The sequence below is a fragment of the Staurois parvus genome, unplaced genomic scaffold (genome assembly GCF_062004578.1).
Source record: "Staurois parvus isolate SC_StPar_1 unplaced genomic scaffold, SC_StPar_1.0 ptg000678l, whole genome shotgun sequence".
NCBI classification, from domain to species: Eukaryota; Metazoa; Chordata; class Amphibia; order Anura; family Ranidae; genus Staurois; species Staurois parvus.
Window position 1 is genome coordinate 212363 of NW_028318474.1, and position 23604 is coordinate 235966.

General features: G+C 41.7%; 2 protein-coding genes and 1 pseudogene across 3 annotated transcripts in view; 2 read left to right on the plus strand and 1 right to left on the minus strand.

Annotated features, from left to right (window-relative positions):
* LOC149447636 (uncharacterized) overlaps positions 1-23604 on the minus strand; it is a 279294-nt gene that overhangs the window by 178559 nt on the left and 77131 nt on the right. The window lies entirely within an intron of this gene.
* Positions 9315-11931, plus strand: LOC149447641 (serine/threonine-protein kinase SBK1-like). The gene is made up of 3 exons (XM_089652244.1): positions 9315-9432; positions 10282-10484; positions 11230-11931. The coding sequence occupies exons 1-3, from the start codon at positions 9315-9317 to the stop codon at positions 11929-11931; spliced, it is 1023 nt and encodes a 340-aa protein (XP_089508370.1).
* Positions 16246-23242, plus strand: LOC149447642 (putative serine/threonine-protein kinase DDB_G0277449; annotated as a pseudogene).

Sequence of the window (23604 nt, forward strand, 5' to 3'; positions counted from 1 at the left end):
GAGGAAATCCAAGCAGGCACAGGGAGGACATTATGATTGTACAATTCTGTTATGACCTTCAGTTGAACCACTTGAGCTCCAGGTTTCACCTTCTTCATGACCAGGGAATTTTTTGCTATGTAGCACTAAACTGCACTACTTTAACTGGCAATTGTGCGGACATGCAACACTGCACCCAAATAAAATTTATATCACGTTTCACACAAATAGAGCTTTCTGTTGGTGGTGTTTTATCACAACTGGGTTTCTTATTTTTTATTATATAAACAAAAAAGACAGAGAATTTTGAAAAAAAAAATATTTATCACATTCTGTTATAAAACATAGCCAAGAAAAAAAATAAAAAAACTCGAATTTCTTCAGGCCAAAATGTTTTCTGCTACATGTCTTTGGTAAAACATCCTAATAAGTGTTTATTTCTTTGTTTGTGTCTACAAAGTATTGTATATAGTATCTCACGGAAGTAAGTACACCCCTCACATTTTTGTAAATATCCTATTATATCTTTTCATGTGACAACACTGAAGAAATGACACACCTGTGACCTTGTAACACTAACGAGTCACATGACACCGGGGAGGGAAAATGGCTAACCGGGCCCAATTTGGACCTTGTCACTTAGGGGTGTACTCACTTTTGTTGCCAGCGGTTTAGACATTAATGGCTGTGTGTTGAGTTATTTTGAGGGGACAGCAAATTTACATGTTATACAAGCTGTACACTCACTACTCCACATTGTAGCAAAATGTCATTTCTTCAGTGTTGTCACATGAAAAGATAGAGTAAAATATTTACAAAAATGTGAGGGGTGTATTCACTTCCGTGAGATACTGTATGTTTGAACATTGACCGATTCTGATGTACTTTTTTTTACGGTTCAGCAACTGGGGTAGCAAAATTTGCCTGGTGAGGCGGCCGGCTGACGAATGCCTTTAAAGAATTATTTCGTCCTCAGCACCTAGGGCTGTTTAAGCATCCATCAGCAGCGTCTCCATCATATGGTGCAGGATTATCTAGTGGCAAGAGCAGACTTGGAAACCTTTTCAACTAAGGATCCACTGGGTTACTTGAGGATGGATCACTGGCCAGAAGTTGCTCAATATGCAATTGAGCTACTGGCCTGTCCTGCAACCAGCATGCTTTCTGAACAGACATTCAGTGCTGCTGGAGGTTTTGTGACGAATAAAAGGGTGCATCTGTCCACAGACTCCATTGACCGGCTGACATTTATCAAAATGAATCAGTCCTGGATCAACAGCAGCTGTAGAGCAGGGTCCAATCCTGCACTGATCAAGAATGACTCTAAAGGTTACGGTGTGAAGGCAGCACCAACTGTTCGCCTGCCAAACCCCCTCTCTTAGTGCACAGTCGCCACTGCACACTTTTGCTTCTACTGCAGCCTTACGCAGTGTGTTCCTGGACACTGCCGAAGACAGAGGTGAGAAAACTCTCCCCAAAATAAAAACAAAATTACATTTAAAAAAAAAAAAAAGAAATAAACATTGTGGGTCCACCCCCCCTTCCCCAATCCATACCAGGCCCTTTAGGTCTGGTAGGAAGGTTAGGAGGGACCCGGCTGTAATAAAATTCAAAATAAAGTGCATGGGATTCCCCCCAAAAGCCCTACCAGGGCCTATAGACCTGGTAGGACCTTTAAGGGGAACCCCGCCACCAAAAAATGGGGGGGGCATGGGGTTCCCCCTAAATTCCTACCAAAACACAGGCCTGACAGGAAAGGGGGGGATGGGGACGATGGGGACAAGGGCCTCTTCCCCACAACCCTGGCAGGAGGGGTCATTAGCATCAGAGTACCCTGCTGCACCCCTTGTGCAATGAGTAAGGGGTAAATTTTGAAAAAATAGACTCCAGACTTTTGAAAATAGTTGAACAAAAAATAAAACTGCTTTTGACAGGTCATGTATGCTTTTCTTTGTTTTTTTTTTTCAAAAGCCAATACCAGTCAGCTGAGTACTTGCTGCAATATAACAGGTCTGACAGTTGCCAGCAAGATGTAAACAATTGGGCAGAGCTAACTGCAGTGGCGAGTGGCAGAGGGGTCAGTGGGCGTCCGCTTTTTCTTTTTTTTTTTTTAAAGGACTTGTCAAAAACAATTTTGTTTTTTTGTTCAATTTAAAGGTATTTTTCAAAAGACTGGTCTCTTTTTTTTTTTTTACTTAATGTAACCCTTTAATGAATGTGTAGGGGTACCCCCTTACTCATTCACAAGGGGGGGGAGCATCAGGGTGCCCTGTAATTTAAAGGGGTACCCAGATAATGAGCCTCCCTGCCCTCAGACCCCCCAAACCACCAGGCCAGGTTTGTAGGGAAGAGGCCTTTGTCTCCATGTCGAGGTCAAGTGGCCTGGTAAGCCATGGGGGGGCACCTACCCTACCAGGCCTGTGCTCAGATCAAGGGTCAGGTAGGAATTTGGAGGGGACCTCACACTTTTTTCCACCATTTATTGAGGTGCGTGGTTTTCCTTTAAAAGCCCTACCAGGCCTAAAGGCCTTTTTTTTTTTTTTTTAATACTTTAACCTCCCTGGCGGTATGATTATTTCAGATTTTTGGTGCTGAAAGCGGTACCATTTTTTTGCATGGAAATATGTATTTTTTTTATTGTAGGCTGTAATTTTTAGGAAAAACTCACTGAAATCTGTCCGAACAAGAGTCTAGTAAACATCCCGGGTATGATAAAATTTGAAACACAAAATCATAAATTATAATTTAATAAATAATCATAAAAATAATATAAAAATACTAAAAAATTGAATTCAATAATATAATCAAACCAAAAACACTGAAATGTGAAATAGAGCGCCAAGTTCGCACATTGCTGAGCTCAGTCGCAAAATCGTTTTCAGTTTCTGATGACGAATTTCCCCCACGAATCATTATCACTCAATTCTGCAAGTGGTTCTGATTTACTATCGCTGTTCTCTAGCTGATCTAAACCGCTTTTGACCTAAAGGGACACTTTTTGGACGCCATGGACATTTCTCAGTTTCCAGGCAGAAAGAACAGACAAAATGCAGGCAGGGCGCAGGACAAAGCACTAGGGACAAAATGTATGTGAAATAGGTTGAAACAGCAATGTTTTACTGTGTAAAATGTAAAAAAAAAAAAATGACATTTTTTAAAATTTTTAAATTTCCCGCCGCCGGCGGCGCCCGTACGTCCCGACGTCACAGGGACAGGACACAGAAGCCGGATGCCGGCATCGGCCGGAGGAGATGGCCGGGGACGCTGCAGGGGACACATCGTGGGAGCGCAGGGTAAGGTAAGGGAAGAACACATGCCGGAGCAGCGCCGCATGGTATTCCCGAGTGTAGCTCGGGGTTACCGCTTTTGGTACTGAAATGTTACCCCGAGCTACACTCGGGAATACCGCCAGGGAGGTTAAGCAATGAAAAATGACTAGCCCTTTAAAAACTTTCTTTTTTTTTTCTTTTTTCACTGGTTCATGTTCTTCAAGGCAGTACCCAAATCCCCATGCCCCTTTTTTGGCCAATACCTTGCATATAAGCCTTCAAAATGGACACTTTTGAATTTACAAGTTCAAGTCCCACAGACTTGTATTGAGTTTGAAGTATGTGGTCGAATGTTCAATACTTTCGAATGTTCAACTGCGAACTAAACACGGGGGTGCTTGGCCCATCACTATTGGACACCATCAGCAGTTTTTCCATAGGCTCTGAAGTGAAAGTCTACCTTTCAAGTTATTTTTAGAGCAAGTGTGCTGACTAATTTCAGGTTGCAATTTTCATCCTTTTTTTATGGCTCTAGTGCCGTCTCTGCGTGCATGTAGGTTGGCCGGATCAGACAACCATTAATCCTAAATTAAAGGTGTTGGCAGAGCTTCTTTCTGTCCATTCAATTCATCACCTTCAATTATTTCAAAGGTCTTTCTTGGAAGCAGACTTTGTGTTGGTGATGCCGCTCGGCCTCACCACTACCTCCTTGGAAAGCAAAGTACCCCAAATTCAGCACTATGCGGGAGAACATTTTCAGATACACTGCTGCAAGAAGGTGTGACCCAGTGATGACACACAGAAGTTGCTGTAACTGTTTGACACAAATTGACCTTGTCAATTATATTTTCATGTAAGGTTTGCTTGCGTTTTTTTTGTTTTTAATTTGTGCACTGTGTATCTGGTATAAATGCAGCTGTGTGGCTACCATAGGGCACATTTGCCACATCGTAATTGCATGACACTGCAGAATACATAGGGATCTGATTTCTATCCAAAAGCGTTGCGTGATTTTTAAACCTCTTTTTATGTAGTCTGACATGAAAAGATGATTGAGCTCTCCTCATAATGCTATCTTCTGTATTTTGTATATATAGTCTTGTGGTCACTGCACCAGGTAAAGAATATGATAAATTCTAAGTACTGATTTATATCTTTTTTGTATAGAAAAGCTAGCTGCCATTTGTAATTCTACTTTCGCTATTTCTGCCTCTTTATTTCCACTTCAATACAGATTTAACATTGGCTAGGCAATTCTTCTAGACAAGTCACTTTTAGGCAAAAGTTAGTAAGCCCTTTTTCCTACATTATTATTCTTAAAGGGAATTTATCAGGGTGGGCATGTGGAAGCAGTTAAAGGAGCAATCTCCGGGGTATCCTATTAGCTTTGTGATTTAGTTGCAATAGTGCCTTCCACAGTTTGTCTTGACATGTTCTCGTTATACTCGCTGCATATTTGGAAGAATGCTGAGCCCCAAAATGTTGTAAGTGATCTATAGGTAGAATTAAAACCATCAATTGTGTTTTGTTAGGGTTTTGGGGTTGTACTCGACATGTGAAAAGAATACTTAACTAAAGATGCTGTTTCAGCCACGGGTCCCTCCATTATATGGCATGGCCGATGATCAGCACAGACACATGCTTAACGCAAGCTCTGAGTCGAGACAAATATTTCCAGTCTAGCTGTGTGTTATATACTGGACTTGTGTGTAAGCAATCGACAACTCACCCCCCATGCAAACAGAAAAGGAGAGCAGTGGTCTGCCTTGTCCAAATTATTATTATTATACAGGATTTATATAGCGCCAACAGTTTGCTCAGCACTTTACAATATAACGGGAGACAATACAGCAACGATACAGTTCAATACAAGAGGGTTAGGAGGGCCTGATCCTTGGAGCTTACAATCTAAGATAATCACATTCCTTTGTTATTTAAGGTAATCAGACCTCATACAGCCCTTTAACCAAAGCTTGGAGACATTCTTAAACATTTGTGAGACCAACATTAATAGATTGTAAGCTCCCAGGATCAGGCCCTTCTAACCCTCTTGTATTGAACTGTATTGTTGCTGTATCGTCTCTCGTTATATTGTAAAGCGCTGAGCAAACTGTTGGCACTATATAAATCCTAAATAATAAGGAGATGTGCAATTTGCAATTTCCCAATCAAATTGTAAGATCTGTGTAGGTATGGAAACTTAAATTTGCTAATGTAAGCGCAATCGGTTTTTTAGGTTAATTAGATCTATAAAATTTGCTCAGTTTAGTTCTATTATTCTTATTTATTTTTCATGTTTGATGCCTCTTATTTGACTAGTTTAATAAAATGGTATTTTATTGTTATGCCTCTGTGTCTGTCTCCTTCCTCTGTGCAAATGGTGTAAGGGTGTCTACAATGCGCCATCTTTGGTCTCACTATTCCTTGTGGTGAGTCATTAGGCTGTGCAGGAGGGTCCCAAGGTTGCTGGGTGGGAAGTTGGCATACAGGATATAAATTTCAAACCGCATTAACGTGCTTGCTATCACCATGGGTAGCTTTTAGCTGATGCCAAATGCAGTACAATGTGAAGTAATGGGCCAAATATTTACATTATTTGGGGCTTTTAACACCAATTTTAATGGTGGTAGTAAACTGCCAAAACAATTCTAAAAAATCTTCTCCCTGCAAGTTTAAAAGCATAATGCATACTAGCACATTATGAAAGACCTGCTGGAAAACAAAGCCCTCCAGCAGAGTGCTGTCACAGCTCCCCAAGGCTTCCATCTTCACCTGGTCTTCCTTCTGGGTTTGAAAGCTGTGGCCATCTGATCGGCCGAGCCGCGATGTCCTTACACCCCTGCGCATGCACACGGGAGTTTCAGCTGCGGCACAACTCTCTCAATGGATGGCACCCCATCCACTGAGGACACAGTTAGCGTGCACCAGTGACATCACCGGTGCGTCTACAATAAATAACTCCTAAAGGACATATTTAGGAGATATTCACAGTACCTACAGGTAAGCCTTATTAAAGACTTATCTGTAGGTAAAATATACCAAAATGGCTTTACTTCCACTGTAAAAAAAACTATATGAATAAAAGTATATCTCTTCTTACCCTGCAGCCATACCCTTACTAGGTCTACAGTATATGCAGTAATGTGCATTACAAGTTTGGGTTCAAGGCTTCATGTTATTGCATACACACCACAGTGTGCATGTTTGTTTATATAGTGCGGGGAAGGATATCAGGTTATTCTTTCTGTGTTAACTGTGGAGATTCACCCTCTTTCCCTCCCAGTGACATGGTTCAGTAGGATAGAATTGTGAGAAATGTAAAAGCTTGGTCTCATTAACCATTAGACAACTGAACTTTCAAAACCTAACACTTTTCAAACTAAACTATAATCTTGTATGGCCAGTGTTAGTTACTTTGAAGGCTAACCTATTAGTGGTAATGAACTTTGGCCCCCATATGTAAGATTCTAATTACTTGCGAAGATCCTGCAACATTTTCTGTAAAGGGGTGGACCTGCTACCTTGGTTTAGCATGAAGCCCCATACTACATTGCTCCAGTAAATGGTAAATTCCAGACTTGATGACAGACATGTTGTGCCATAAAGAAGGGGTTTGTGGTCACATAGGTTACCAAGTCTAAAGAAAACAATTAAATATTGCTAAATGAGGACCTTCAGGCTTGATTGATAGGAGTGCCAAAGAGCAATAAAGACAAGGGAAGGAGGGAAGGATGTGCCATATGTAGAAATTAATATCTCTCTATCTACACATAGACACACACACACCATTGGCAGTGTTTTTAATATCGTTTAATTTATATCATTTTTTGTGTACACGCCCTCTACCTTTTTTTTGCACCAGAATTTTATCTTATCAAAAGAGCAATGATAGTAAAAATGAACTCCAGGCAGATGGCTAAACCAATGAACTATATAGGAGCCTTTTAGTGGTCAAAAGATTGTAATTTTGGGTTTGATTTACAAAAACTGGAGAGTGCAAATCTGGTGCAGTTGTGCATGGTAGCCAATCAGCTTCAAACTTCAGTTTCTGGAAGCTGATTGATTTCTATGCAGAGCTGGACCAGATTTTGCAGGCTCCAGTTTTAGTAAAGCCCCCCCCCCCTCCTTGTCATTGCTAATTGGATTCTAAACACTGTGGTCTTTTCTGTGTTAGGTGTGTCCCAGAAAGGGAGGAGTTCTGTATTTGCTGCAATTCTTAGCAAACAATACCTAGACAGCTTTTTAACTACATAACTAAATCAAAAGTTGATTAGATTGCTCTACCCTGTGCTTGGGTGGAGTACTGAGCATGCATATAAAGTAGTAGAACTTTACCATTTACATCTCCAGGTTTTACTAGTAAACAAACATTAAACAATAGATATGGAAAGACAGGGGAGACCTTTTGTTGTTAGACCTGTGTATTACTAGAAGATTGAATAGGGTGAAAAAAGGCCAGAATGTTAGCTGCAGTGCTTTTAAAATCAACTTTACCGCTTTAAGGGTAATTCAATTTTTAAACACTTTATCACAAAGTTAATATTTTATCCTGAGACTGCAAAACAATCAAGAGTTGCAGAATGATATTCCCATTCACATCTAATCCTCAATTCAATTGACAGCTGAGTATCTTTTGTATCTATTGTATCTTGGGAAATAAAACCATGCAAACCCATGCAGTTTCAATACAAAATACCACTCATTTTAATTTCAAAAATTAAAAATTACATAAAAACCTTAATATGCAAATCATAATCTTATATATGCAACCATTTAGATATTTAATAGCCTATAAATGGCTAAACTAAAGCCCTTGTTTCACCAAGTAGCCAAAGGTGTATACACAATTTAAAAATAACTGAAAGGCAAAACTTTTGTTTATTTTGGATAGAGTGAAAGAAGGTTCGGATATTTGTCAGTTTATCATTTCTATCTGGGAATCCAAAAGTTGAGTTTTTTGGTTCTATAGATGTCAATGGAAGTGCTGCATAGAAGCATGTAGTGCATTTTTGATGAGTTTTAAATCTGCCTAGCTACAAGAAAAATAAAACAAAATTGCATCAAAAACACAGGTGCAAAAAACACAAAATGCAATGGAGAAACTCAACCTGCATACAAGTGAAGGTAGCCTTACTCTATCCCCCTCCCCCCCCCCCAAATAGTTTTGCTCTATTTTAAAAAAAGAAAAAAAAAACTTCTAGTATTACAGAACTGAGCAAGGCTCCCTCACTGTATAGGAGATCATTTTATTTAATATATTTGTTACACACCATTGAACAATACTTTGTTATTTAGATTTGTACATTTTTGTTCAAGCATTGCATTAAAATAAAAATTATAAAATGTGTGATGGTTAGTAAATGTTCTGTAGTAGGGATGAGGTGTTGATACTAATCAGTAGAAGCCTAATCATTCAGATATATATTTGAATAACCTTTTGTTAGAATATCAAGGTTTTGCATAAAAACCCTGTACAACCCAACAAACCAGCAGTACACAGGCTAATTGGAGCTCTGACCAAGATATTACTTAGATTTCTGTAGTACACTATATTAGGAGTGACACTATAGTCATAAAATGGTTTATGAAACTTTAAAGAAATTAAAAGTTCCAATAAATCATTGGAACAGAAGATATTTAATACCAAGACCAGAGTAGTGAGAATTGGTCATTTCCAACCAATAGTTGACATCCTCTACAACACCAGTTTGCATAGAGCTAATCTCGCCAAGTTTTAATTTGAACATGTCAAATTTCCTCAGAGGCCCACATTTCAACATTAGCAATCTAAAACCTGGGACAATAAAGACATGCCCACTCCCTACTACCTATTGTGACCTGAACCTGTAGACACAAACAGAAAGGAATCACCTTGATTGGTTAAGTTCAAGTGATGCCTCAATTTGCATTCTAATGAAGGTTTGTGGTTTCCTGGCTTGAATCCTGGCTCAACTTCTCTACAAAAAGACAAAAGATAGTTTGTGGACCTCACATATCTTCTTAGGGTCCTCAAGATCTTTTGGATACCGATTTCTGCACAGAACATCTGATATTGCTATATTCACAATGGCAGCCCACCTAACTTGTGAGAATGAAACAATTGGAGAAGAGCGATACAAAATCCTGGGACATCTTGGCGAGGGTAGTTATGGAGAAGTTGTGATGGCTGTTGACAGGGAACTGGGTAAGTGAATTCTTAAATAATTACAAAAAAATTTCTAATTTGCAGACCATTTGAACATCTAGAACAGATAGCACAAACATTAGCATCTTTACTGATTAAATGACCTTATTAGAGGTAGGGGTTTTGTTGCATAAATTTGGGGAAAAGACCATGATGCACAAAGATCTAATTCAGCACTAACAAAATATAAAAACTGGTTGAACAGTGCAAAATCCCATTCAGGCAGCTGGCATTGTTCCTACAGAAAACAAAAGCCTTTCCACCTGTTATCAATTTCTTGAGTTGGTCCTTTTGCATATCTTTAACAACCTGCCATGAGTAAAACATGAAGGCCACATTTTTTGAACTCCTCCTGAAAGTGCTAGCTACTGGTTGTTATGCCACAGAGCAAGCCTTAATATTTTACAAAAGTACATATTTGCATACAGGTTCCACGTCAGGGATTCTATAAATTCAATTGGGTAGATTCAATATGGCAGCCAGGTAATTGGCATTTTGAAGAAGAGCTCACCAAAATCAGGCTTCCTTTTCTCTCATGACAGATTCATGATGATCACACACAGTTATAGTGGGTCATAGGCAGCTAAGTATGTAACAGATTTGACTATAAACTGATGGTCCACTATGCACAACCTAGACACTTGGCATTTAGATGGGAAGGGACAATAGATCTAGCTGCATGGGCAGCTACATATCTCACTGCTAGCGAGGGCCTAGAGAAGATGGCTACATTTTGAAGAAAAGCATCCAGTCTATGTAAAATGAATGGGCTCAAGTATTGGACATCACCCAGAGTTTTAGATGTCCAAGTCTTATTGTAATCAACTTTTTTTCCCTCCTCTTTAACAGGTAGCCTTGTTGCCCTAAAAAAGGTAAAAAAGGAGCGAACCAGACTAGAGGCCTTTCTTCATGAAGTTTGCATGTCACTCTTTGTTACTGGACACGAGAGCATAATATCTACCCATTCGAGAATTCTGGAAAACTCAGACTGTTATATGATCAGCCAGGAATTGGCACCTGCTGGATCTCTTCACTCCATCATCCAGCCAGGGGTAAGTAAAGCTAATGAAGTAGCTGACACTTTAGCATTTGCTTGCTAATTCTATAAATTTGTCCTAGGGATCCTGGAGATTAATAGAAACTGGTGTTTTGTCATGGATGATACTTTCTATATATTGCATGCATTTATACCAAATATTGTTGGCCTGGTTGGAGAGAACTAAGGAAGGGCTAAAATCCCCAGTCAGCTATTTTCTCTGCACCATCTGGGCAAGATTTTCCTTAATCCAATCAAGAAGTTGGAACAGGAGGTAGTCGGAAGTCTACAACGTTAGGGGAATTCCCCTCTTAAACAGTTGTCCCCATTGGATGATTTCCCCTCATCTCTTGTTCTGTGACAACTGTAAAATTTGCATTCGCCATTAATTTTGTCTTTAAAAGCAGAAAGACAAAAATAGAGATTACATCCCTCCTTCCCCCCTCCCTTCCTAGTGGGCACATAGATAACAATCATGATACAGGTTGTGATCCTTCACCATTCTATATTAAAGGTTAGTCTGGTGTTTAAGCCAGAGGTAAAATTTAAAACCAGTTAGACCTCCCATATTTCCTTCATTGCCCAATTATTGCTGAAGTAGTTGGAGATCGGTTGCACTGATGTTCACATAGAATTCCATCTGCAGATTTAAAAAGTAACCAACGTTGTATTGAATTTGATATTATTGAATATTATTTTTTAGTAAAATAGTGTTATTTTAAAGCCAAATATCCTATAATTAATTGTTTTAACTTTTCCAGATGGGAATTCCAGAAAAGCTGGTCAAACGGTGTGCACTACAGCTTACCCAGGCTCTTGAATATATGCACAGCAAAAACCTGGTGCATAGGGACCTAAAGCCGGACAATATTTTACTTATGGACAAGAGATGTCATAATGTGAAATTAAGTGACTTTGGACTGACTCAGTTTGCCGGTACAGTTGTTCCATCAATGGCACCCCTCAACACATTCATGTCCCCGGAACTTTGTGAACTGGAGCACAGGGAGTCAATTGTCGTGGATCCTAGTGTTGACATCTGGGCCCTTGGTATTGTATTGTATGTTCTTCTCACTGGAAACTATCCATGGGAAACAGCTTCAGCTCAAGATCTATGGTTTCAAAGGTTTATTTACTGGCAGAACAACTCTGACCATGTTCCACCACCAAGTGGTTGGGAGAATGTCAGCAGGAGGGCTCAAGATTTATTTCACATACTTCTTGCCCAAGACCCCAGCTGCAGGAACCAAGTCAGAGTTGTTCTAGATTTTCTTCATTTTCCTTGGAACTTTGAAGTTGCCACCCAAGAAACCATGGATCTTGTGGAGCAGAAGGAAGAGGAGGATATTGCAGCAAAGGACAGTGAGGTAGAAGTCATTGTGCTGGAGAGTGAAGAGGAAATAATTATAATAGAAAATCACGGTGACATTGAATACATTGTTATCAATTATTCCGGCTCTTGAATTTGCTGCAGTTAAAATCTCAGCAGTGCTTCTTTTGAAAGAGACCAGCAGTACCTAAGCTCTGAAGTTGAAGTCTAAACGGACCCCAATTATTGTCCTAAAAGGAGGAGAATAGTTGCAGAGCTTCTCTGCCCAGCTCAAACCATCACCGTCATCTCAAAAATATTACTGAAGTGGTGAGATAGAAGGAGCAGGGACAAGCATTTATCTTGTGACTATTTCAAAGGTTTTTCTGAGATGTGGACTTTGCACCGTGATGTCACCGGGCCTCATCACTACCTCTTTGAAAAGCAACTACCTCAACTACAATTCATGTTGCCGTCTCCATGCGTTTGTATCTATAGTGTCAATGCAATCACTGCACCAGGAATAGAATGCAATAAATTCTAGGTACTGGTTATACCTTTTGTATCGTGTAATTCATCTATTTTTGCTCTGCCTCTTATTTCTCCTTCAACACAGATTGAAAAAGTGTTACAAAACCCACAACAGTAAAATCAGTCTGTATATGCAGTAAAGCATGCTTGTTATACTCCCTGTGGAACCTACAGGGGTTAATCCTCTGCATTGTGTAAAAATGTAGTTTGATCCTGATTTCTCTGATCCTCTCCTTCTTTCAGTGTCCCCCTCTTAAGACATTGTGCGGAGTCACTCTGCACATGCTCAGTTTGGTATGTATTACTAGGGTTCTTTTTTTTTTCTTAGGAGAGTGCATGTGATTAACAGGGCCAATCAGCACTGTCCAGACAGAGGTCAGGGGTTCTGCATCCTCCTAAAGCAAAATGCAAAACTCCTCCTACAAGCTTTAATCAGTGCTCAGCTGGACACTGATAGAAGTCACAAGACTGCTCTAACTGCTGATGAGCAGTTTATATTTACTAAAATAATTGGATTTCCATGTTTAGTGTACTGTGGGAGACCGTATATAGTGAATGCAGGGTCTGGGGTTTAGTAACACTTTAACGTTGACAATACATTATTTATGTAAACTGCGCAAATCCCCAATCAACTGAAGTCACAAAGCTGCAAGTATATGAGGATATTGTCTCTTAAAAGACCAATTCAAATGGATACTGTGCTAGGTGAACCCTTAAAACTTTGTGAGCACTATAGAAACCTTTGCACCTCTAAAAAGCGATCAAAAATTGAAAATAAAACACTAAATAATTACATACATATGCCCTATGAAGACCCTCACCCCTCTGAAGGGCGATCAAAATTTGAAAAAAATTAATTGAATAAACTGAGTGCAGTAATCATAAATACGTGTAAGAAACCATTATATGTGGTCAAATTAACCTAAAATGTCATGCATTATCCATGAGCCCTATGAAGACCCTCACACCTCTGAAGAGTGATCGAGGTTGAGGATAGGTCAAATCTCAATGTGAAAAAAAAACTCCTCAAATATACATAAAGGTTAGTAGAAATTTTTCAAAAACAGTAACAAAATGTCCATATAGACTTAAACCATAGTCCATAAGTATGAGAAGAATATGACAATAACATGAATGAACATTTTACAAAGCTGCAGTTTTTTTTAATATGGGCTGGAGCCCCCAGACTGCACCGGCTATTTTCTGGAAAAGGTAACCAGCCCATACCACACCATGCCTGGCCTAGGGTCAAATGGCAACCTACGTGAAGATCCAGCATATTCCAAGTCATTAAAGGGTTACTTCACATTTACCAAAAAAAACATGCCCGTGCAGATAAGGTACATAAATGGCCCACATCTATAGCAAGGGTATTATTTCACTTTAGTCAGAGCTGAACACTTTGTTTTTATCTACATAGCTAGTTTTTTTGGTAAAGGTGAACTAGGCCTTTATCCTCACTGGGAAGGTTATACATCGAACCAGCATGTAGAACACAAGTCACCGCAAATATAAGCAATACAGTGAAAGTGTAACTGACCGCCATAACGTCTCCTAAATCTACGTATGAAGACTGAACAAAGACCCCCACTTAACCAAAGGTCCTCTAAACCACAACCTGGGTCGCAGGATACTCGCACCGGCCTTTATCCCCTCAGCTTCTTTTTACTGCATACAATGCAGGGCCACTGAGTAGATTCTCTACTTCCTTCATAACATGCACTGTGAGGGGTCATCATATACTAGAAAAGACTGTAAACCTTGGGGCTCAATCACATAGGCGCTCGTCAAGTAACATCTGTTTACTTTATGTACTAGTTCTGAGCTGTTTGCTGTATGGACTCACCAGCACAGCCAAGTTTGAAAGGTGAACGCACCCGGACGCACAGGAGCTGCACCTGGCCCTTCATACCTGTCAAACTGCGCAAGTCCATACAGCCAATGTGTGGCCATTCACTTTGTATGGGGTGCCTGCACACAGCGCAGCACTGGGGCAGGAAACCTAAGAAATGCCTCTTCTTGCTGTATGGAGCTGAGTGCCCATGTGAATGAGCCCTTAAAGTAAATCTAAGACAAAACTTTCTTTTTTCACCTGTCAGGTTGTTTTTCTGCCATTTGTGTCCCATAGGGAGATTTCCCTTCACTTCCAGTCCCATAGCCAATACCCGAAGTGAGAGAAACTCTCTCAAAGTGATGAAAAAATGGGGTGTCACTAGAACTAGTGCCCCGATAGGGTCACTGTACTTTACACCCCTGTACCCATATAGTTCTGCCCCCACACCCTGATCTGTGAGTCCCACAGGTCACTGTACTATACCCCATGTATCCCCAGAGCTCTCCCCTCACACCCCAATCCCTGAACCCTGACAGGTCACTGTGCTGTTCACACCTGTGTACCCCCACAGGTCTCCTTTCACAACCCCATTCCTGGGCCCTGACAAGCCACTGTACTGTAATTCCCCCAAGCCCCCCTATCCAGAGATCTCAGGCATCTCCTGTTGCTTGGTTACATAGATAAAAAAAGGACAGGCTGATTACATAACAGGACATTACACAGACATCTGGATGGTCTGGGGCAGGCATGTCGCACTCAGATAAAACACTGGCCCCCACAAAGACAATATCTTCAAGGGGGTCACACCGGGAGAACTACAAAAAAAAGGGAAATACGCCGGTTTTGTGGTGAGAATATTGCTGCATATTCCGTGCTCTAAATTGTGGAATGGTATAAGACAAGTTCTATGTGGTGTTGCACCAGCTGCGCCAAATCACATGACAAGTGCTATACTTCAGTGACCGTTCCCGTGCGCCAACATAAGCATGCTTGGATCTGGCGCCCCAACACCCCCACAAGAGCAAGTAATAAAATGGCAGGAATCACTTTTATGATGTTGTCACAGCAAGCGCTAATTAAATAGGCATACAGAATTTGGTTGACTTGGCACATGGAAAATGTGCCAACATTTCCACTAAAAATGATGTATTTCCTTCCATCTGTTAATTGGTCAATATCTCAGAATTGTGACATACTGGGGGGGGGGGGGGGGGGGATTAATTAGTCTTCACTGGAGCACAGCCAATTAGCCTTTACATTTCCATTTTCTAACCTGTGTGGGGAAAAATAAAAGCTGCAAGCTGATTGGTTGCTGTGGGCAATGATAAGAGTTGGGATGAAACATTTTCTATGAATCTCTCTTTATGGAAATCATGAGAGAGAGTCCATTTCTCTAATGGGGATACAGCCAGCAATACAAATATGACAGTGGATCTAACCCCTCACCCCTCACCACTGACAGTTGGCATTCTTGTAAACAACCCCTGACCTGAGGCTGCCCAAAATAGATCTCATGGTCTATGAATACAAGTCCTGTGTCCTGTACTGTATGATCCAGAGAAAAAGGTTTGTCTTTGGTTACATGTTACACACATGTTACACACACCAAACATCGGGGCTGAGTTTGGCTCTAACCAGGCACACTGATCCCCAATGGTGCTCACTGATACTGATAGCACAGACATTACAAATGAGCCCATATTCAAAAAACAAACCTAGCTTGTTGATGTATTTCAGTGTGTTACAAGCAGCACTATTGACACCTGCCTACATCATTGGAAAGGACCCCAAAAGCAGGCTTCTTTAAGCTTTACCTGTGTATTAGGTGCAACACAGATTTCTCTTTGTGTTGGATTTCATATATCCAGGACAGAATACTGAGCTCTGTGATTGTCACTCTGCTAAAAAAAAATTGGAGCCTCGCTGTGGAAAACGGCAGTTGGCAGAAAAATCATTTGAATTTTGTTTCCGGTTGGTATCCTAGCAACCACGGAAACTCAGTCCACAGGCAGCGCAGCCACAGACAGTCAGTGTGCTTCTGCTAGCGATAGTGAACACACTCCTTTTTTTGTGCTCTGTGAGATCTCATTATAACGTGTTATAATGAAGTGGACCAGGCCAAAACTACGTTTCCGATATCATCCATATAAGAACAGACAGGAGGTCACCTGGAATACCATCATAGGGAGACCTTTTGTAGATGATTTGGATAAGCCCACTTTATCACATAGTGGGTTGAAGGTGGAGACACCTCAGCAATTCCCCAAAAATCGGGAAAGCAAACATGGGAACTCTGATGGGAGGAAGAATTCTGGAGAGGGAAAGAGTTCCAAAGAGGAGAGTGCCATGAACAGAGGAAAGAAGCGCAGATCCAACCAATCTGCTGAGGAAGAAAGACCAGCAAAACAGGGACGATGTGGTCATGCACCGAGTTGGGCCAAAACACCATGTGCTGTCATATTGCCCAAGAGGAATAACAAGAGGCCAGCATCAGATCCAATTTTCTCTGCACCTCCAAATAAGAAAAGGAAGATCGCTGCTGATGAGACAAGCAAGAATGATCAACAGCTCGTCGAGGTAGTCAGCGATAGATTTCACCAGGTTGTCAGCGATATAGTCGGCGAGGTAGTCAGCGAGAGAGTCGCTGAAGTTGTCAGCAAGTCAGCCAACGAGGCCGTCGTTGGGGTTGTCAGCGAGCTAGTCGATGAGGCTGTTAGCAAGCCCGTCGATGAGGCTGTCAGACAACCAGTCAACCGGGCAGCCGGTGAGAATGACAACAAGGTAGTCAGGGATGTGCCTGGCACCAAATTAGAAATGCATCCGCCAGCCGACTTTAATCTTGACAGCTTTATCTTTCATAAAATACTTGGTCAAGGTAGTTACGGAAAGGTAAGTAATCAAAGATTTATGAACAGAGGGTTTAATGCACTGCCAGTTAGTGGTTATTATTATTGCCAGTCGGCAAATAGTAGGTCGTAGGTGGAGGTCACACCACTCTATTCCTTACCACTTCCCATTTACACTACACACACTGAGCTGTGCTGCTCAATGCCAAGCTGAAATCCATGCTTTCCCCATAGGACCAGTTTACACCAGTGTGATACATTAGTTGGCGCTCGGTTACACTGGAATAGAATGCATGTAAATGCAATGTGCTTTAAGAAAGCTACAATACTGGTATTTTACACCACTCATGAAAAAATAGCATGCCAACGCACATCATCTCCAGTGCGTTTACTGTGTTACATGGATGCAACGCGAGTAGAGTGAATCCAGGCTTACACACTAAGTCATGTTTAGTGGTGTACTGTCTGTCGGGGGTGTAATACACAAAAAGATGCAAGACAGAATTACAAATCCTTTGGTATATAAGGAAATAAGCTGACGTACATTTAAACTGTATATAGCAGATTGCATAACGTTTGGCTGCACAGCTTCATAGCCTTTAGCCCCAATTTATGAACGCTGAATACAGACTTCAGAGTGAGCGCTGGCTGTGATTTGCTAAAAGCCTACTGCGGCTTGCTAAAAGCCTATTGAAAGCTATCCCCAATCCCTAACAGTCTAGAAGTTACTGACTAACAGTCAAAACCACTGAAAACTTGCACAAAATCCTGCTGACTCCCCGTTCTATAAACTGTTTTCAAACTAAGACTAACAATCGTAGCCAGGCTGGGGGGGTTGCTGCTGGACCCAGAGGTAACCTTTTCAGAACCCGGAGCTGAATTGCTTCTAATCATTTGTGTCCTGTGTTTTTTAGGTCGCCCTGGCATCCCATCCTGCCACCAACAAGAAACTGGCAGTCAAGGTGGTACAGAAGAGGAAATTACTGCAAGAAGAACCGAAAAGTGTCCTCGTAGAGAGACAGATACTGGAAAAAGTTGGACGGAGTTCCTTTTGTACACACGCCTATGGAACCTTCCAAACAGAAGTAAGTTTCACATTCCTATCAATCACTCACTCATCAAATCACATCCATGTTATCCATTTGGACTCCAAGTCCAGCACAGACCTAGAAATAAATCCCAAAACCAGAAAAAAAGGAGGGATGGTCCAGCTTCAAAGAGGCTAAGACATGAGAGAGTTATGGTGGCTGCCAATGCAGAATTTGGGGAATTCTGGTTCTCCCCAGCCGTCCTGCTCTTACTTTGGCTTTGCTGTCGGAGTCACTGACTTGGATCAGGTATAGTCCTTGAACTTCTCTCATGATAGAGTCACTTCAATAGAACCTGTCACAACATGTTTGCATGTTAATGGCTTCTATATATTGCTTACCCACAGAGGAATGACGTTCACCATACATTGAAAGTTCCTGCCAAGCATCGCGTTAACTTAGTCTTAAAGTGGATGGAAAGCCAACACTGAACATTTCTTGTTTGTTCACACTTGGTCTATTAAATAGATCAAGCAGAGCGTGTTGTTATATCTGTTTAATAAGTGCAGAAAAACACTTGTGATCCTGTCAGAATTCCAGCGCTGTCCTGAGTCATCCTAAGCAGTCTTATCAGCCCCGCTCACTTCTCCTCTGTGAACTACAACACAGCTCCCCGTATGTTATAGAGATGAGGATGGGGAGAGGTGTTCTTAAGGATGGGGAGAGGCATACTTATTGTCCTAGGATGACAATACGGCACCTCCATAGACATAGAGAATAGTAAGTGAGCGTAGTCACCCTAGGACAAGAAGTAGATTAGTGGTAGGATTACAAGGGGAAAATAAAGGAAGACATGCTGAAAAGAAGAACACTAGTACAGCCTCCATAGCTGAGCACTGGTGTAAGCTGAAATAGATGACATTTTTATTCTTGAGTTTGAAGATGCGTTAAACTCCTGAACCGTCTACCATGTCCAGACATCCCTATATTTCTGCATTTCCACCAAAACACAAACTTCACATCCACTTGACCTTTTGGAACCGACTTATTTTTCTCTTTCTTTTACAGGAAAATCTCTTCTTTGTTATGGAATACATGAGAGGAGGAGAACTACGCGACCTGATCAAGTCTTCTGCTCCATTACCAACTAACACCATAAGGTAAGACTTACAAAGATTCCGTCTAAGGCTGCATTCATACCCGCACCATTCAACCTTTTTATTTTGGGCTTTTTTTGCACATTAGTCGTGCAACAGCATAGGGCAGCCTATTCACTTACGTGAGCTGCCTTATGCGTGACAAAATGCACCAAAGTAGCTCATGTACTTTTCTTTGTCCGCGAGCCTCACACTTTTGCAATGTACATTTTGGTGCGTTTGGCCACACAACTGCTACCCGCATTTGAAGTGCCATTAAGAATTAATGGCACCACAAGTGTGATTTGCATCTTAGCACATTTTTCATGCATTTCCCAGAACACCAAGGTGTTAATATGGCCTAAGAGAAGGGTGAGGGTTAACAGTCATGATGAAGGATTTGCATATAGTAATTACAGAATGAATCTTAAAGGAGAAGTACAGACAAAGCTCCTTGACCCGTTTTCAGCTGACAGCGGGCTGAAGCCTGCTGTCGGCTGATGTCACTCAGCCGGTCCAGGCTGGGGAAAGATCCCGACTTTAAAATAAGGATCTGCCCCAAAATCTGGAGCGGCACCCAGCTCAACGATCCGTTGAGAGCCTGAGCCAGTTGCTCCCTCCACTCCACATCCCAGTGCTCCATTAAGTTGGCGGGGTGGGGAAGAGCAGAAACGCTGACTGACAGTCACCGCTCTCTGTTCGGAGTGAGCGATGACTGAGTGAGAACTCCGCAATCAGCTGTCAAGTGATTGTTGAGTGCTCGCCCTTAAAACCGGCCACAGACAGATGCTGCATCGGACTGATGCTGCATGCACCTAGATAAGTATGATTTAACAAAAAAATGAATTCCTATATTGCTCTCTTCATTTAAACTAAAAGATCACCCACACCGACCCACCTCAGTAAGCCTTTATCAGGAAAGAACCTTCACTGCCCCCCATACACATACTCATCTTCCGTTTACCCCCTAGCCTAGCCTTTTTCAGCCGTCAGCAAAGTACTCTGTAATGCAGTTTGTAGACATCAATCTCACATAATCACACACTCCTTCAATCAGATGCAACTAATCCCTACAAGATTCTAAAGCATGCTAACTGTATAGCATAGGGAGCTATTTGTCCAAGCTGATTAATGATCAGTTGCTACTCCTAGTGACTGGTCACCAGCAAATTTAGTAGCACCATTGATCTGCTAACACTCTCCTGCATAGCACGAGCCTAATGTGATATCTGCCAAACACCGGTTATATCCTCTAGTTTATCTTGGCGTGCAAGGCTGTATCTTCAATCCCACACAAGCAATGTTCCAACCCCACAGGTCTTAGGCAATGGTTGTCAGCTACCACAGATCAGGTGACTATGATCCAATCCCTGGTTAAGAACCAAAGTAACCCAAGAAAAGAGCGGGGCCTGTCATTATCACAGTAATACATTGCTGCTTATGACATGCAAGGCTTGGAAGAAATCACCTCTTAATCATTTGTTTACTTATGCTGTGAGACGTGCAATAATCGTAGACCTTTTCTCCTTTTTTACAGATTTATTGCTGCAGAACTTCTCTGCGCGCTACAATATCTGCACCGCCAAGGAATAATGCACAGGTAAGTGTCTCCACCATGATCTTCCATATCTTCTAATCTTCAGTAAAGTACAACACCACCCAATACTGCTACTTTAGTTGTGGATGGGTGTACAAGGGTTGAATTGCCCATGGCCAGTTCTGTCCCCTGCTGCTGAAGCTTTTGTGACTCTAAGGGCTCGTTCACACTCGACTCTTTTTACCAACGCTTGCCAAACGCCCCTATAGCGTTTGGCAAGCATTGGTCCGGCGTTTGCGGAGCATCTTTTAACGCTCCGCAAACGCCGCATGCGCGGTTTAGCGGAGGTTGCTAAGCTTTGCCGAGCGTTACAAACGCCTATAATGAAGTTTGAATGGTGTTACCGCTCCGCAAACGCCCCGCAACCGTGTCGCCACCGCACCGCAAACGCCGGCCGGGCGTTTGCGGAGCGGCACCGTAGACTAGAATAGGAGGCTTCAACGCCTCCTGACTCGACCAGGGGCGTCCGTTTTGCCGCGACGCTAACGCTCCCGTTAGAACAGCACCATGTGCTGCAATGTGCAGAATTGTCCGAGGCCTCTCTGCCGCCTGCACACAACGCTAGTGTGAACGTAGCCTAAGTAAGGGAGTCTCACTTCCCCATATTACATACATTTGCAATTGTAGATGTCCTGTTCTAACACTGTGCCATGTCCCATTCAGCAGCTGAGCAAAACCAGCCACAGGTGCAAAATTTGCTCTGGGTCCCATCAATCCCCGTAAACCAGCAGAAGAAACAATATTGAGGTGCACTCCGTCAATCTGAAATGAGTCTATGGCTTTATTAAAGACACGTGGATAGAAACACTCCCCAGGCTGCCTAATTCTAACACTTATCACCCTCTAGTGGGACGTAATCATGCCCCCACTAGAAGGGCAAAAGGTGACGCAGGAAGAAAGCCTGCGGAGTGTTTCTGCTCCCTTCTTTTCAATAAAGATGTGGAAGCATTGCAGAATGACCAACTGTGATTTGATATGGTTTCTTACACTGCAGTAAGCTGACAGCCAAGGTCATGAGGTTCTTCTTACCATTCGTAAAGCAGTGCAGAAAGTTAGAAGGGGATCTAACCCGCTGGCACCCCTTGAAAGCTGAACTATTAGTATTGGTTGAATTACGGTTTTAAACATTTGATCTGTAAATCTAACTCTCTCCTTTTTTTTTTTTTTTTTACAGAGACTTGAAACCCGAGAATATACTGCTCGACAGCTCCGGCCATGTCAAAATTGCAGACTTTGGCCTTTCAGAAGCCGACGTGTTTGGATCCGACAAAGTATTTACTTGTGCCGGTACTCCAATCTATATGGCCCCAGAAGTAAGTATAACACCACCCTTGTTTTTCCCCTCTACTGCTCCCATCTTTATCTTATAATATCTATGAACCTAACAAGAATTTTGGAGATGAAAGAAGCAGAGCCACAATGATGGTGACTCAAAAAACCTAAAAAACAACAGGAGGCCCACTGTGACCTGTCATTCCCACCAACCATTGTTAACTATTATTACTGCTCTGTGCAGCTCATCGTGTGCTTTATGTTATAGTTAATCTTACTCTCTGTTTTATCAGGTTCTACAAGGAAAACCCTGTGATGCTATGTCTGACTATTGGTCACTGGGTGTCATCTTATTCGAAATGGCCACAGGAGCACATCCAGGTGAAGCCAGATTCAGGAGACACTTCTATCCGAGGGACATGGATCCTGAACTTCAAGATGTCATTGAAAGAGTAAGTATACTCTACAATTAGAATTATGCAAAAGCTATAGATCCTTAGTGTAGTGTTCTTTATGAGAGAAGCTTGCAAAACGTTCTCTAGTATCCAGTACATCACCAGGTGTAAGAAAGCACACAGGGGGCATCCGACTTCTGGAAGTGTTATATACACACGGTATAGCAAGATATTCACCACACAGGGAGTCAGAATAATAGAGGAACTATCCATGAGCTTTTGGATGAACTCATTCACTGGTTCAGAAATGTTCACTTTGATCCTTCCAACAGACATATATATATCTTCACTGAAAACTACACCAAGGAATTAAAATATGACATTCTGAGGTGTTTTTTTTCTATTTTTAAGAAATAGCCGACACTAAACTGGCTGATTGATCAGTTTCTGTTAGTGACAATCTACCGTATGCTAAATTTCATTTCTTTTTCTTTATAGCTTCTTGAAATAAATCCGAGCGATCGCCGGCAGGCAGTGAAACAACTGCGAAAACATCCCTTCTTCAGTACCATTTACTGGAAGAAGCTGGAGAAAGGAAAGGCCACCTCACCATTGAAGATGCCAGAAGAAAGTCTGCGCTCACAAATCGACACAAATCAGCAAATTGATGTGAAGGAACTGATTCCCTACACAGGAAATACAGAAAATAAAATTGCAGAAGAGCAACAGAGATTGTTCGATGGCTTCAGCTTCAAAAGCACAAAATGGAGAAGGATGGTGGAGAGGAAATGAAAGAATGAGGGCTCATTCGCACCATCTGCATTGAGCCACGTTCTTTTGGACAGATCACCACAAGGTTAGACCATACTTCTCTTGTGGGTCACAGGAATGACCTAACTTTTGCTTTCCTGGGGCAAAGAGTCAGCTTATAGCAGGCTATTACAGTGTATAGCAGGCAGATCACCACCTTTGTGCATCATTCATCATGATTGACATGGATCGACAGTGCTGGACAACATGAATGAAACTGAATTCACATCAAGATAAAAAAACTGCCGGAAGATCAGAGGACAGTTGGTTTACCACGGATCAACACCTTTATGCGTCATTCATCATGAGTGGATCAACATTCCTAGATGATAGGAATGACGTTGGATTTATACAATGGAACATAACCTCATCCATTCT